The 15,636-nt window shown below is 37.7% G+C and overlaps 2 protein-coding genes across 5 annotated transcripts in view; one reads left to right on the top strand and one right to left on the bottom strand.

The window, feature by feature from the left end:
* Positions 1-8,755, top strand: part of CENPU (centromere protein U) — a 56,867-nt gene extending 48,112 nt beyond the window's left edge. The window contains exons 13-14 of one of the 2 annotated variants that reach the window (XR_005721488.1): positions 1,148-6,464; positions 6,498-8,755. Coding sequence is in view for 1 of the 2 variants with exons in the window: in XM_040243052.1 (XP_040098986.1) it covers positions 1,148-1,261 (114 nt within the window). In the remaining variant the exon portion in view is untranslated. Of the gene's footprint in view, positions 1-1,147 lie in introns of both variants that reach the window. The other variant, XM_040243052.1, reaches the window with a different exon arrangement.
* PRIMPOL (primase and DNA directed polymerase) overlaps positions 1,695-15,636 on the bottom strand; it is a 53,051-nt gene continuing 39,109 nt past the window's right edge. Inside the window, exons 7-14 of one of the 3 annotated variants that reach the window (XM_040243051.1) lie at positions 12,984-13,146; positions 11,186-11,271; positions 9,355-9,441; positions 9,169-9,277; positions 4,748-4,830; positions 4,622-4,668; positions 3,137-3,159; positions 1,695-2,080 (exon numbers count right to left, since the gene is read on the bottom strand). In XM_040243051.1, the coding sequence (XP_040098985.1) occupies positions 3,157-3,159; positions 4,622-4,668; positions 4,748-4,830; positions 9,169-9,277; positions 9,355-9,441; positions 11,186-11,271; positions 12,984-13,146 (578 nt within the window). In that variant the 3' untranslated portion in view covers positions 1,695-2,080; positions 3,137-3,156. Of the gene's footprint in view, positions 2,081-3,136; positions 3,160-4,621; positions 4,669-4,747; positions 4,831-9,168; positions 9,278-9,354; positions 9,445-11,185; positions 11,272-12,983; positions 13,147-15,636 lie in introns of all 3 variants that reach the window. The other 2 variants (XM_040243048.1, XM_040243049.1) reach the window with 2 other exon arrangements.

Here is a 15,636-nt window from a genome sequence, read left to right as displayed (position 1 = left end):
CAACCTAAGACTAAGACCACTAAAACCTATACAAGTTTTGAAGACCGACCTCGTGTTCTTTGTTCAGCCTGTATTTTTACTATCTTTTGTATCTGAAAAAGTAGCCATTATCCCATAAAAATGGTAGGTATGATTTTAGAAGTTGAAAACTGTTTTAAGAGGGCATGCAGGAGGGAAAAGGGTGGTTGGCATAGATTCTTTTCTGTGATCTTACAAGACACTGAATATAGCTGGCCCTGTCCTGTTGTTTATGTTTCATATATAGTAGTGTGTCTGTGTTATGCTTTCAGAGTGTAGATACTAGGGTATATGCCTTACCTCTTTTTTTAAACTAAGAATCCGGTACCTAATGTTAGTTCTTCCTCCCCTGAGAGCAGGTGCCCCCCAGTACAACAGGTTGAACACATTAGGCTCTCAAATATTTGTTAAACTGAATTGCCTAATGGTAGGTGATATAGACAAAATTATTTGGGTTGTAGTCACTCTGATAGCTTTGTGCTTAATTTCATTTCTAAGAAAACCACCTTGAAAACATAAGCAACAAAATTTGTAAGTATGATATAGCTGTCAGGATTTTAGTCACTTGCCCTTAGATACAAATTGTACCATGATATTTGGCGTTAATTTCAAACTCATGAGTTGAGTTTTGTTTCCTATTTTTATGCTGGGTTTGTATTTAATTTTGTCTTTAATCATTAAGGACATTTGGATTGGCAACTGAGAACCACATCGTTAATTTTCTCAAAACATAATTTTTCTAGATGAGTTTTATGGGCCTGGTGTTCTCATTACGTCAGTTCTTACAGTGAACCTGCTGACCCCACAGAGCTCTAGCTAACTTGCCCAGACCACGTCTTGACCTGTCCAGGGAGATTCTGGTTTAAATGATTCAGATGCCACTGTTCTTTGAGCCAGCTGGTCTTTTGGATGAGTAGCTCAAGCTTTGCAGAACAGTTCCCTTGCAACCTGTTTATCAGTTGTTCTGAGGTGATGGATTAAAACCAATTTTGTAAAAATGAGTGAACAGTGATTCATGGAAAACACTTATCATTGGCATTTGGTCATAACATTGAACTACATAAAATGGATAGGATTTTAAGAGGGTTATGTAAGTTTTTTTATTCATCTAAATATTTTTCTTCAACAGTATGATTCATCCAGCCTTCCAGCTTTGCTGTTCAAAGCAAGACCCCTTTTAAGAGCCGAAAATCATCTGCAAAATATCAACTATCAATTAGAGAATCTCCTTGACCAGAAATGAGAACAGTCTACTAAGATGTGCACATTTAGGATTAGTCTCATGATACAGTTTTAGAAGGTAACAGGCAGTATACATTTTTGCACAAAGAAGAATGGGAAGAAAACCTTAACTTTATTATTTGAATTGAATTTTTTTTTGTTATAACATTCTCAGATAAGTTTAAAAGCAGGAAACTGTCTTACTGTTCAGACTGTATGTATAACCTTGAGCTTGTCACCAGAATTTAATATAGTAATTTTAGAGGCCATAATTAACTTTTATAGTTAACACCAAGTACTAAGTTTTAAAATGTTTTACAGCGTTGACACCTCATCAGCCCTTAAACATACAGATGCTTTACTCTAAAAATAAACATCCAAAATTAAGCTGATGTGAACATAGTTAATCACATAAGGAGAATTCTACTGAATTTTAATAAGCACACTGGAGCTAATTTTCAATAAAAATGGTTTATTTCAGTACATAAGATTTGGAAGTAAAGTGATAAATAAAACAGCTGATATAACAGGCTTATTTAATAAGAATCTGCCTTCATGTAGATTACAGCCTAGTTATGTCAGTGTCCATAATTAGCTACTCTTGTAATACTTCTATTAGTAGTTCATCAGGAATTTCATCCATCCCATTATAAGCGAGAAGACTGTTCTCTGCAGCTTCTGCTAATTCAGCATCTTCTGTAGCCTCCAAAATGTAACTATCATCAATGCCATTATCCCAGTCAGCATTGGAAAACGCCCCTTTTGACGACACAGAAGATGATGGTTCATGAGGACTCTTGATTTCAGTGTTTGCTGTCGTATCTGTTGTAAACTCCTCTTCCTGTAGTTCCAAAGAGGGAGAACAGCATAGGGAGAAAATACCGATTATTCAAACAGAATGTGATAATTTCACCATCCAGGTGATCTATACTGAATTAAGGTGTTCAGTTCAGCAGATACTAAACACTGGATGGTACTGTCTCCAGTGCAGCCACCATGGGCTCATCGTTGCTGCCTTTGTGGGACACTCACAAAACTCCACATTGGAAATGCCTGCTGCTCCTGGTACGTTCTTTCCAGTGTACACAGATGGCAGACTGATATTCTTAGTGGATAGTCTATAGTCTAGCTGAAGGCAAACTGGTGTCTGCTATCTTAACAGACTAACTTCTCTAATTTCTTGATAGTTTTAAAGTTAACATGGATTGAAAAAAGTTTTGAGATAACTGTCAAAGTATGACTGGATTTTGAGTATTAAATAGTATTGTATTAACATGAAATTTCCTGAATAATTTCACTATAGATGTATATTAAGAGATGAAGGGTTTTGATGTCTGCTCTTACTCTAAAGAGACCTGTTACGGACTGAACGTTTGCCACCCCCTTCCCCAGATTCATTGGCTTGGTCCTAACGCCCAGGGTGCTGGTATTAAGTGGGGTCTGCAGGAGGCAGGTGCTGAGATCAGAGGGGATGGCACACGCGCTCTGTGGCCCCTTCTACCAGGGACAACACAGTGGCCCAGGGAGCTGACGTGAGTCCACAGCACCTTGATCTGAGACTGTCCGGCCTCCAGAACTGTGAGAAATTTGTTTGTAAGTCACTCAGTCTGAGGTACTCTATTACAGCAGCCTGAAATGCCGAGGACAAGATTCATCAAAAATAATGTCATGTGTACAGTAGCAGGAGGAAACAAGTGTGGCCAACTGTTTAAGAACGAATCTAGAGAGAAGGCGCACAGGAGGGTTCCTTGTTCTTCTGCAGGTTAAAAGTCTTTCATTGCAATAGAAAAACAGGCAAATATCAGTAACGCTGGAGTTTAGCTTAAAATACTAAAAGTGTTAACTGTTAAACAGTTAAATCCAAGCAGTGGTAATACTGTACACCAAAGGTACTTACAATTTGGTGTTTTCAAGGTATTACTGGATTAGCAGGAAAAAAATAAACTTTTAGAAACCCACTAAACCCACAGCCATTTATCAAAATAACACTTCAAATAAACAAGGATGAAATATTCTCAGAGACAAAGTTTGGTTCTTTGAAAATACTTTTTAACCTAGTAATTTAGCAGAGACTGGCAATCAGGTATTTTATATCCATCCAGCTCCTATAGATCAAGGAGGTTTCTACCATTTCAGTATAAATTTTTTCAGGAGAGATGTTTTTAGAGTTGAATACGTACCAGACAGTTACCTAGATTATAAACTCAAGCACTCATGCAGCTATAGCAGGTAACTTTCATTTTAACCATAACACTATAAACAAAAGGCTGATAGATGTGGGGGGGAAAAGTATAGAAGAGTACTTAATACAAAGTTCTTGTAAAATATTAGACCTCATATTAAAGTAAACAGGGCAGTTATAGGCAATCCATAATAGAAACATAGAAATCTGAATGTTAAACTGTAAATTAAAACACCTGAAATACTACTTTATGTCTACCAGCTTGGTACAGATTAAAAGGTAAAAATAAGAAATGGCAAGTGGAGGGTAACCTAATTTCCCATCATTTTCATGGAGAACAATTTGGTAATACAGGTTTCCCTGGTGGCTCAGATGTAAAGCGTCTGCCTACAATGTGGGAGACCCAGGTTCAATCCCTGGGTCGGGAAGATCCTCTGGAGAAGGAAATGGCAACCCACTCCAATACTCTTGCCTGGAAAATCCCACGGACAGAGGAGCCTGGTAGGCTACAGTCTATGGGGTCGTGAAGAGTCGGACACGACTGAGCGGACTTCACTTTCACAGAAAATATGACAGTCTAAGTAGGAAAAATCCCTACCTGCATTGTAGACAGACGCTTTACCGTCTGAGCCACCAGGGAAGTCCACAATATAGTATATACACTATTAATTTTGGAATCTACAGACCAAAACATTTATCTGAGGGGTAAAATTATGAGTGAGAATGATTTTTCCTTTTGCGTTTTATGTATTTTGTAATGTCTTTCTACAATGAATGTGAATTACTTAAGTAAAAGTTTTTTTCAAAGAAAAATATTGGTTTGGCAATCTGGTAATATCTACCAAAGTTTAAAGTGTATATATATCCTTTGACACAATTCTAGAAATCCTAGAACTATTCCTAGAAAATTCTTTCAAGGTATAAAGAAAATATATTTTTATATACTTTGTAAAGCAAAAAATGAGAAACTAAAATGTCTGAAACTGGTTAATAGCTATGTACACAATTTCTTATGCAGCAGTGGGAAAAAATGAGGCTGACAGCAGATGTGTGCTGAGGTAGAACAATCACTGCAGCACGTTCACAAGTGGGAACAAAGGACCAAACCATGTTTAGACAATGCCTGGACACCATCAGCTCCTTGAACCACTGTACCAAGAACTAGTTAGAAACCAGAAGGAAACTACAAACTGCACTTACCTCTTTGAGAAGAAACAGAAGACACACTTCCGCAGGTAGTGGAAAGCCTGAATCAGAAAGACAATAGGACTGTTTTAAATAATATCTAATTTTTCCTTTGGGTAAATGTAAAAATTAGTAACTCACAGTCAGATTTGAAGTTTTCTGCTTTGCAGACAGGGTCATGACATTTTTGATACCAAACTTCATTTTTCAGGTCAACCAAAATCCTTTACATTTAAAACAAAAAGTAAAACTTAGTACTTTCCAGACAGGATAAAAAGCAAAATTCAGTTACATGCCATTTATAAGAGAGATGCCTAAGACTTAAAGATAGAGAAAAGATAGAAAGTAAAAAGGATGCAAACATATCTGGCAAACGATGTTTGCCAAAAATATGAACTTTGGGGCAAAAATTACATACTGACCAAAGTTTCTCCCAAGAAGAAAAAATTCTCAACTTGTTCCCACCAATTAAGAGATCTTCAAAATATGTGAGCAAAGCTTACAGAACTTCAGGGGTAAACAAATATTCAACCATAATTTAAGATTTAAAAAAGAAAACATTCTTTTGATAATTGATACCAAACAACCTCCCCAAAACTCAGGATATCAAAAATTTGAATGAGAATTTAAAACAATTTAAAAAACTATGCTAGGTACAGTATGAATCATTAAATTTATAAGTACTCACTCACACATTCTCTGACCACAAAACAGATTATTTAGAAATAAGCAATAAAAAGAACTGAAACTCAAAACTTAAAAATTTAAAACATTTTTCTTAATAACCAAGTGACTCAAGGAAAATTCATGATGGAAATCAGAATATGCTTAGAACTGAATGAATTGAAATTACATATTGAAATATTTGAGGGGAATTCCCCGGCAGTACAGTGGTTAGGATTCCATATTCTCACTGCCAAGAGCCCAAGTTCAATCCCTGGTCAGGGAACAATGATCCCACAAGCCTCACAGTGGTGCCAAAAATAAAATGTGAAACTGAGCTAAAGTGGTCTTTAGAAAGAAATTTAGAATCTTTAGCAGTAACACAAATAATTTAGAAAATGAACAACAATAAATCTTAAAAGGCAGAAAGTAGTAACAAGAATTGCTAAAAGTCAATGAGGACAAAATGAAGACTAATAAAACTCAAGATTAATCAAAAAAGGTATAAAGACATAAGTGGTATTAGAAATTGAGATATAACTACAAATATAAAATATATTAAAAATATATATCACAAACTTTTTCTAGTAACGCTGAAAATTTTCATAGACACAGTACTAGATAGAAATATACCAAACCAAGCAGAGTTACGGAAAACCCAAACAATCCTATAATCACTAGTATTTTTTTTTTACGTAGTTTAAAATCTTCCCACATTTCATAGAAAAGAAACACAAAATGGCTAACTATGTGTTTGGGACATTTACCAAGGAGAGAAAAATGGGCTGGCAACTCAGTCTAAGGTCCCCATAAACATTCCAATAATAGACTTCCTAATAAACAGACATATGCTACAGTTTCCAAACTGCACCAAAGTGCCCCAGGGCGATGCAGGATATTTCTGTCTTTGAGGGGATAGGGTGACACCTGACATCTGTCAGGCACCTCGCAGCCCCTTGCTTGTAACTCACAGGCTCACTATGGCATCACCCTTCTCCATTCCTTTCAGTGATGTCCTGTCTTTGTAGAGCTGGGTGTTTGGTACTGGCGGTAGTGATAAAAAAGTAGGATAAATGTGGAATGAGACGTGACGGTGAGGCTGGCAGTGTCCAGCCTGAGCCCAAAGTTTGAGTTTATGCATGCAGGGTTCAAAAGGACACACAGCCTATTAATAAGTGTACTTAAGAGTCAACAGGTCCAAACTTCCAAGTATAAGTCAATTCAACAGTTCCAAACTTCCAAGTATAAGTCAATTCAATGTGATGTAATATACACACAGCAACCACAGTTAATACTATATTGCAGATTTGTAAATTGGTAAATCTTAAAAGTTCTCAGCACAAGAAAACAAAAATTAACTATGCATGGTGATGGATGTTAACTTGACTTACTGCTGAGATCATTTCGCAGTTGTACATAGATACCAAATGTTTTACACCTGAAGCTAGTTAGTATAATGTTAAATGTCAATTATATCTCAACTTAAAAATGAAATAAGAATACTTTGTTTCAATTGATGAATATTGTTTTTTCAAAGTGCTACTAAATTATCAGGGCAAATATTAAGTTGCTTGAAACTGATTAATAAGTATAGGTATTTCTTTTGTACTTGGAGCAATGTGAAAAAGTTAAGATACTAAAGGCACCATGAACTGAGAGAGTCTGGGAACCACTGGGCCAGTGGCAGTTTGCCCAGCTGAGCGTCCTTGTCTATAAAGAATGCTCTTGGCAGGAGGTCTCTGATTGCTGTATATGGTAAACAAGCCTAGAGTCTGTGAGTTTATAAGACAGGGTTCCCTGCACACGTCACACATGCTATGCAACCATGACTATAAGACAGATGGCCCCTAACCTCAGTGTTCCCTGCTGTGCAGGGGCTGCTAGCGCCTGCCTTGGCTCTCAGCTGGAGTTAGAGAAGGTGTCCGGTGGATCAAGGACGTGGGGAGCTGCGCCTGGTGTCCCAGGCCTGACTCTGCTTCCTTATGCCTTTAAAACTACGAGTAAAGCTTACCACTGGGTAAGATCTCCGATTTGGATGAGGGAGGTCTGACGATCCAATCCTCACATTTATCAGTAATCAGGGAAATTAAGATGAAAACCACAATACCATTTAAATTCACCAGATTAGCAAAACAAATTTAAAAAACGTAACGATAGTAAAATTTTGATAAGAATATGGGGCAGGACAAAGTCTGAAAACTGCTGGTGGGAATATCGAGTAGCATGACCATTTGGGAAAATAATTTATCTAATAAAATGAAATACATGCATATTCTATGACACAGCAATTCTAGTTTTAGAAATACACTTTGAGAAACTTGCATATGTGTGCCAAGTGATCTATACAGAATTTGTAGCTTCACTGTTTACAGCAGCAAGCCAAATGTCCACAGCAGGACAGCAGATGAAGTGGTCTACTTACAAATGCAGTGATGGAGACAAGCAACAGCTAAACCTCATGAATATAATGCTGACCAAAAAGCAAGTCAAAGGACCAATTTACCCTAAGATTAAAAAACGTAAAATGAAATATTATGTTGTTTGGAGATGCAAGCAAATATGGAAAAAACCATGAAGTGGGAAAGATTACCACAAAATTCAGGACAACAGCTATTATCTCTAAAGAATCTGTACCTGGGCCCACAAGGTACTTCTGAGGTTAAAAGTGGTAGATACGGCAAGTATATGCACACATATATATAGACACACACACACACGATGTATTTCACACTTAAAAGGAACACACTGGATAATAATACAACCTGTAATTCTTCAGAAAGAAAGAACATAGCAACCTGAGAATCTCAAAGTTAAATAATCATATGAAATGACTTTCTGGCAAACATTCATGAACAGAAAAAAAGACTAGGAAGATACACCAAAATCACAACCATAGTTCTGGGACTACAGGTGGTCTTGGGCTTTGTGTTTTTCTGTTACAGATTTGTGCACTGAGTTTTTGAAATTTTTTTTTTAAACTGAATTAATCTATGTATACATTATAGCACTGAATCATAATATCTAAGATGTTTTCCAGCTTTTTAACAAAAGTTTCATGATCATTTTCTCAGGCCTGGCCCATGTGCTGTAAAAGCTTTATATATTGAAGTCTGAGCTTTGATAGGTACTGGCTGGTAGTGGTTTAGTTGCTAAGTTGTGTCTTAACTCTTGGAATCCCATGGACTGTAACCCACCAGGCTCCTCTGTCCATGGGATTTCCCAGGTAAGAATACTGGAGTGGGTTGCCATTTCCTCCAGATGTTAGATATTAAAACACAGAAATTCTGCTAACATCATAAATGATAGTGAATGGGTTTCTGTTTTATCCCTATTCTGAATGTTTCCTTACATGATGTAAAGTTCTACTTCTGCTCTTACTGCACCCTCTATTTCCTCTTCTTTTTCCAGGGGCATATAAAGGACAGCTCCGAAAACAAGGCCTTGCACATACAGCAAGCATTCAATAAATACTGGTTCTCTTCTGGACTATTCTTTGTCTTGAACATGTTAACATAACCTTTAACTCTAATTCTTAAACCCTAACAGAGTAGTTTCCTTCTTGTCCAAATTTGCTCACGTTTGATTTAGACTCCGTAGGTGTCTACGGTGGCTCATTTCTTTCTAGCCCCACTCAATTCTGCTGTAGTTTCCTCAAGATTTCACTATTTAAGGGGTTATTTTACCAAATAAAGTACAAATAAAGATGGTCTGTGCTGAGGCAAGGTAATAATTAAGATATTCAAAATTAAATATTAAAAAGCACAAGCCAAATAAAAGTTGTATGAGTTACAACTAAATCTATAACAAAATCATGTTTACATTTTTATCTTAAATTATAAACACTTAAAATATAATACTGGTTAAATACATAGACTTCATTAACAAGCATTATTACTTACATGATATTATTACTCCTGTGGGCTCTTCCAATGTTTTCACACCAGCGGTATTTACAAATGTCATAAACCAACAATTCTTCTGGGAAAAAGTAGTTCCACCGCCGAATTCCTGAACCACAAATAATGTTTCTAAAGGTACTGTTACTCTATCGTATAACAGTTAATAAAGAATAAAATTATCTTTACCTCCTTTAATGCCATTTTTATTCACCAGTGAGAGAACAAATTGATCAACTTCAGGGTAAGGTGAACACTGAAAACCTTCAATGGTTTCTACTGCAACAGAAAATTTAATTATAAATCATAACAGCTAAAAGATGAGTTAAGTTTTGATCTAAGTTGTTCAGTACAACTGTGTTTTGCAGCCTACTGCCAGTTTTTAGTTTTTTTGCTTCTCTGCAGTTTATCTTTTAATCAGTTGTGTATTCTCACAAGGAAGCAGGTAAAATGCAAACCTCTCAAATTAAATTGTAGCTAGTGTTCATAAAAAGCATTTATAATCACTTCAGTTGCTTGCTTCACTCTGATAAAGAGAAAAACAGCCCCTTACACCTGGGAGCTGGCCTTGTATTAATACTATCACTGAGACCGCGGTGTGGCCACAAGCTGGCTGGGGACTCGGAGCTCAGCCCTGGTGTTCTCCCATTAATCATAAACTGCTTCAAAGAACTTCAGCATCATATAAGGTCACTCTGTGGCCAGGATAATTCAGGACAAGAATGAAGATCACTCTGTAATCATGTGTGAACAAAGACAAAACATCAACATTTTCCAAACCACAAAAAGGACCATTTAAATGCCAGCCTATTTTGTCTCAGTAGTTGCTCCTTTACCAACTGTGGCTTTAGTCTCCCCCTGTAGTCAGCCTTCTTTCTAGATAAGATTTATCAAGATATTTATATCATAAAACTGTCACAGCACCCAACTCAAAAAACAAGCCCACTCTTCCTTGGAGACTCCTCAGAGCATCTAACTCAAGCCTGGATCCTCTAAGAAGTCCTTTCTAACGCCCTTTTTCTGAGATGCCCGTTTCCTGTGGTGTGCAGTCTCCACCGAGGTAATCAGTGATAAACTCACTCATCACAGGTGCATTCTCCAGCATCCTGTAGCTGCAGAGCATGAACATCTTACATTTTCTATCTACAACTCTTAAGGAAGATTATTTAAATTCTTATTTAAAGACAGAGTAATCTACTTTTCTTAAAGACCAGTTTCACTTACAAAAATAGTATACATAATAGTATACATAATTAAATTTTGGAAAATATATTAAAGCAGAAATGAGAAATAAACTTCAAATCAATATCTAGAAACAACTGTTAAACAGAGGAGACAGTAAACATAAAATGTGATCCATATTTTTTAAATAAACGTGATCACACCTCATATAATGTTAGAACCTTATCTCAACATCTTAAATGGGCATCTTCCATACTATATAGGCTTTATAAATCTAAATCAAATGGCTACAGAGTATTTTACAGTATGTAACTGATCCAGTTTTGTTTCATATTTAAATTTTCAGTCTCACTCTTAGAATGATAGCCTAAAGTGTGTGTATAAAAATATTTGCTGGAGAGTTTAAATATATCTTAGAAAAAGACGTTTTCTTCAGTAAAGGAATGAAGAACGTATAGATTTCATGAAAAACTATATGGCCATTGAAAGAATGCAGAGGCTGTTCACGTGCTGGAAATCAGGAAAGCTCTACTGGGTTAAACAGGAAACTATTAACAGCAGTGACCCATCTTTGTGGGCAGAGGAGTGAAGAGATCTTTAGGATTTTTCATTTTAATATGTGCTTATTTTAGACAACCTACAATATTTTCATACTTTTCCCCAAAAACACTATAAAATGAAAATTAGTAAGCTTTAAAAAACTTTTTTTTTTTTTTTACACTTTCCATTTTGGAGAGAAATGCAGTTGTTCTGAAAAACAGTACATATACATAAGATTTTGAAGAAAAATAGATTTTGCATCCTTAAATTTCACAGCAGATTGTTTTCTTAAACTTACCTGAACTACTGGTACGACTGAAACACGGAATTCGCTGGTTACTTTGAGGTGTGTCACATGTCAGGATTCGTAAAGCATCTGAGAATCTGAAGAAGAAAATGTGTACAACAGAAAGTAATATTAGAATTAGAGGGATTTGACTACTGAAAGGACACAATTTCACATAGTCTCATAATAAAATCCTTTGTTCAACAGCTAACTGTTCTCGGGTGTTTATCCCACACTTGCCTACAAAAGCACTGATCCAACCCCTACAAAAAGACCAGTTTGGTGACCATTTATAGTATTTTCAACTGCAGAGTCAGAAGACCTGAGAAATGCTGAAGCCACAGAAGCCTCTGAAATTTTTGTTAATTTTAAAAGTCTCGATAATAGGAAGAAAAAAAGAACAAAAGCAAAGGGAAAATAGCTTAAAAATTAACTGAAAAGAAAAACACGTTCACAACCATAAAGAATTCAGCCTTTATTTCAGGAAGAACAAGACCTGGTATTTAGTCAGATACGCAGTGACAGCAAAAGTTACCTTGCTGAGTAGGGTAACCCTCTGCACTTCTGTAAAATACTGAAACTGTGAAAGAAATGAGGTTTGAGAATCAGGAGACTGCCTGCACTTCAGGCTGTTTTTAGATGCCAACTGTGTTGCTTTTCCCATACACGATAGAATGTGACCTTATTCTGCTGCCAACATGATTGTTGGGGAGCAACAATCATGTAATTTTTAGGACCGTACTACTAGAATCTCAGAGGTGACAACGTTGCCTGGCAACGTTACATGCCATGGCACCAAGCGTGTGCCAGGCGCTGCTGTAAGCACACACACAGTCCTAACTTCCTTAATCCTCACAGCCCCATAAAGTAGATGTTAATAGTATTTCCATTTTAAAGGTAAGGAAACTGAGATGGTGATGTTACTTCTAAGATTTGTTACAAAAACTCAAACAGTCCATAAATACATAGACAATGCATCTTCCCACCCTCCTGAGCTACCACTTTCAAATGGACACTTGGACACAACTTTCCCTGTGCAGTGTGTCTTAAATATTTTTATTATAATTTACTTCTATGGAATTTCTCTTTAAAATTATATCTAAGAGCTGCAAAAAGGAGAGGGATCAGAACAAGTTACTTTAGCAAGGCAGTTTATTCTGATCTTTAACCACGTGTCTTAAATTAACAGAAATTGCCAGCCCAGAGTGAAGGGAAATGAAAGCCACATATTTCTATTGAAAGATGTCTTTCACACTTCTTAAAATGACCAAAACATGAGAATTTAAAAGTTTAGTAATAGACTTGACAATAAATTAGTGTGTCAGTATAACAGAAAATTCTACAGAGAAATTATTGATAATTTATTGGTCAATTATTAATTTGACAAATATTTATGATATAATGTTGAGAAGACAGGTGACACAATCATATAAATAATGATCCCAAGAAACATGTTTCACAGGAAGGATCTATGTACATTATATTTCTGTATGTGCATATATAAAAAGAAAATTTTATCTTAACAGTAATTACATTTCCAAATGCAATAAGTAGTTTTTATTTTTTAATAGAATAATCATTTTAGAAAACCTGGAAAATATATCAAATATAAAAGGATATAAAGAGAAATAAGTAGTTAAAAATAACTTTTACTATTATTTTCTAGTTAGTAGGCAAAAAAGAAGTTAACCTAGAATTTTAAGAACTTTCTTTTACTCAAAATATAGAAACTTCATACAGTTCACATTTCGGTAATTCACAGTGCCATTCGCTGCTTAATAAGTATCCTTGAACACACAGTCCTGCGCACCTGACGTTGCTGACCAAAGACGCAAGGAAGTACTGATTCTCTTTCGAAATATCCCTCGATTGTACAGGGAAAAATCTGTTATCTTCAGCAACTTCCAAAGCCACACGCTTTCCTATTTTTGATGATTTATAGAGTCGAAAGTTTCTATTCCTTGTGTAAACTCCTATATAATTAAAAAGACAGTATGAGTACATGGTTTCAGTGGTGTATTTCTATAGTCAGCAAATATTAATTCTGTTCAGCATTATTAGAAAAAACACATGGTTCTGGTTCCAAACAGCAACACAGATCCTGAATTCACCTTCTCCCATGGACACACACTACAACAATATACACAATTTCATGTGGACAAAATCTAGTGGGTGGAAGACCCCTTCTCAGGCAGGGAGAGGGAAATCACACTGAAGCTGCTAGGAAAAGCTGAGACACTCTAGTCATAAAACCCCACCCCAGACACAGCAGCTCCCAGCCTGCAGGGCGCTCAAACCGGGAGCTTCTCCCCAAGGAGCAAAGTACAGCCCGTCCAGGTACCTCGACTTTTAAGACCAGCTTCTTGAGAGGCGAGCCCCGCAAACACCTGGATCTGAAGACCAACTGGGCTCCCACCCACGAGAGCCACAGTTGCTCAGCCACTAAGCTGTGTCTGACTCTGTGACCCCATGACCTCCATCCAGCACACCAGGCTTCTTGCCTCAAGAACCCCACGAACACAATGAAAAGGCAAGAAACCCATGGGGCTGTGAAAACCTACTGGGGTTCCTGAAGGGCTCACAGGGGAGGCAGTGTGAGACTCGCCTGCCTCAGAGTCAAGTTCAGAAGCAGCCCCTCGAAAAGCACCCATTCCTCGTGTGAGAGGTTCGTTTGCTAAGTTTAAAGCACTGGCCTGAGGGGCAAGGTCTCATTGGTATACCGAAGGACGGAGGCTGCTGGGCACCACCTTCCCTCCCGCCTTTTGCCTTGCTAAAGCTGGAGGGAGTCACCTTCCCTTCTTGGATCAGCGGTATCATCTTTACCCCTCTACCTTGCTCCAGAGTGCCAGTATCTCCCAGAGGGGAGCTTTTAGGATCAATGATCTCAAAACCAGGGCAGATGAACTTACCCAATCAAAGTAGCAAAAAAAAAAAAAAAAACCTAGAAAAAAACTATATTGCTTAAGGGATTTGCGGGACAACATCAAGCAGACTAACACTCATATTACAGGAGTCCTAAAAAGAGAGGAACAGAAAACTTATCTGAAGGAGTACTGGCCGAAAACTTTCCTAACCTGGGGCAGAAAACAGACATACAGATACGGGGAGTCCAGAGAGTTCTAAATGGGATCAAACCAGAGAGACCCACACCAAGACACATCATGAATACAATGTCAGAAGGTAGAGCCAAGGAGAGAAGCCTAACCTAGCAATACAAAAAAACTGGTTACCTGCAACGGAACCCCTGCAAGACAGTCACCCGATTCTTAAGAGATGTTCCAGGCCAGAAGGGAGTGGCATGATACATTGAATCCAGCTGACAGAAACAGACCACCAAGAATACTCCACTGGCAAAGTTACCATGTATAATGGAAACATGAAGAGTTTTCCAGACTAGTAAAGGCTAAAGGAGTTCGCCACCAAACCAGCCTTGTAAAAATATTAAAGGGACTTCTTTATACTGAAAAAATAAAAGACGTGTTAATGGTTTCTCTGTCCATGGAATTCTCCAGACAAGAACACTGGAGTGGGTTGCCATTCCCTTCTCCATGGGATCTTTGTGACCCAGGGATCAAACCTGGGTCTCTTGTACTGCAGGTGGATTCTTTATCGTCTGAGCCACCTGGCAAGCCCTAAGAAAACATAGGAAGGTACGAATCACTGGTAAAGGCAAATATATAGTACAGGTGGTGGACTAAGACATAAACTTAGTGTGAAGGTTAAAAGACAAAAGTAGTACAAATAGTATTCTTAGTTAAGGGGTACACAGATGACAGGGGTGGGGTTAGAAGTTAGAAATTTAGAATATTCCCAAACCTAAGTTCTTATCACTTAAAACAGACTGTTAAAAGTTGTTGTATGTAAGCTTCATGGTAACCACAAGGTAAAAACCTACAGTCCATACACAACATGACAGAAGGGAACGAAGCATGCTCGCCTGCACTGCAGGCAGACTCTTTACCAGCTGAGCCACCAGGGAGGCCACTAGAGATGCCCTAAACCGCAAAGGGAGGGGGCAAGAAAGCTGGAAAGCAGCAGAGCAAGTACGAAACAGCAGAAAACGATGAACAATATGGCAATAAGCACATCAGAAGGCACCCAGAATGAAAAGCACAATCACAGATAACCCACCAACTGATCACATGGATGGCAGCTTCATGCAGTTAATGAAACTAGGACGCACACCATGCAGGGCCACCCAGACAGACGGGCCGTGGTGGAGCGGCCTGACAAAACGTGGTCCACTGGGGAAGGGAATGGCCAACCACTTCAGCATTCTTGCCTTGAGAACCCCATTTACACTATGGAAAGGCAAAAAAATACGACACTGAAAGATGAGCCCCCCAGGTCAGTAGCTGTCTAACATGCTACTGGAGGAGAGTAGATAAATAGCTCCAGAGGGAATGAAGAGGCTGAGCCAAAGCAGAAAGGATACCGAGTTGTGGACGCGTCTGGTGCTGAAA

Source organism: Oryx dammah, unplaced genomic scaffold (assembly GCF_014754425.2).
Source record: "Oryx dammah isolate SB20612 unplaced genomic scaffold, SCBI_Odam_1.1 HiC_scaffold_7, whole genome shotgun sequence".
In the NCBI taxonomy this organism is placed as follows: domain Eukaryota; kingdom Metazoa; phylum Chordata; class Mammalia; order Artiodactyla; family Bovidae; genus Oryx; species Oryx dammah.
Note: the sequence above shows the minus strand (reverse complement) of the source record. Positions and strands in the feature narration are given on the sequence as shown.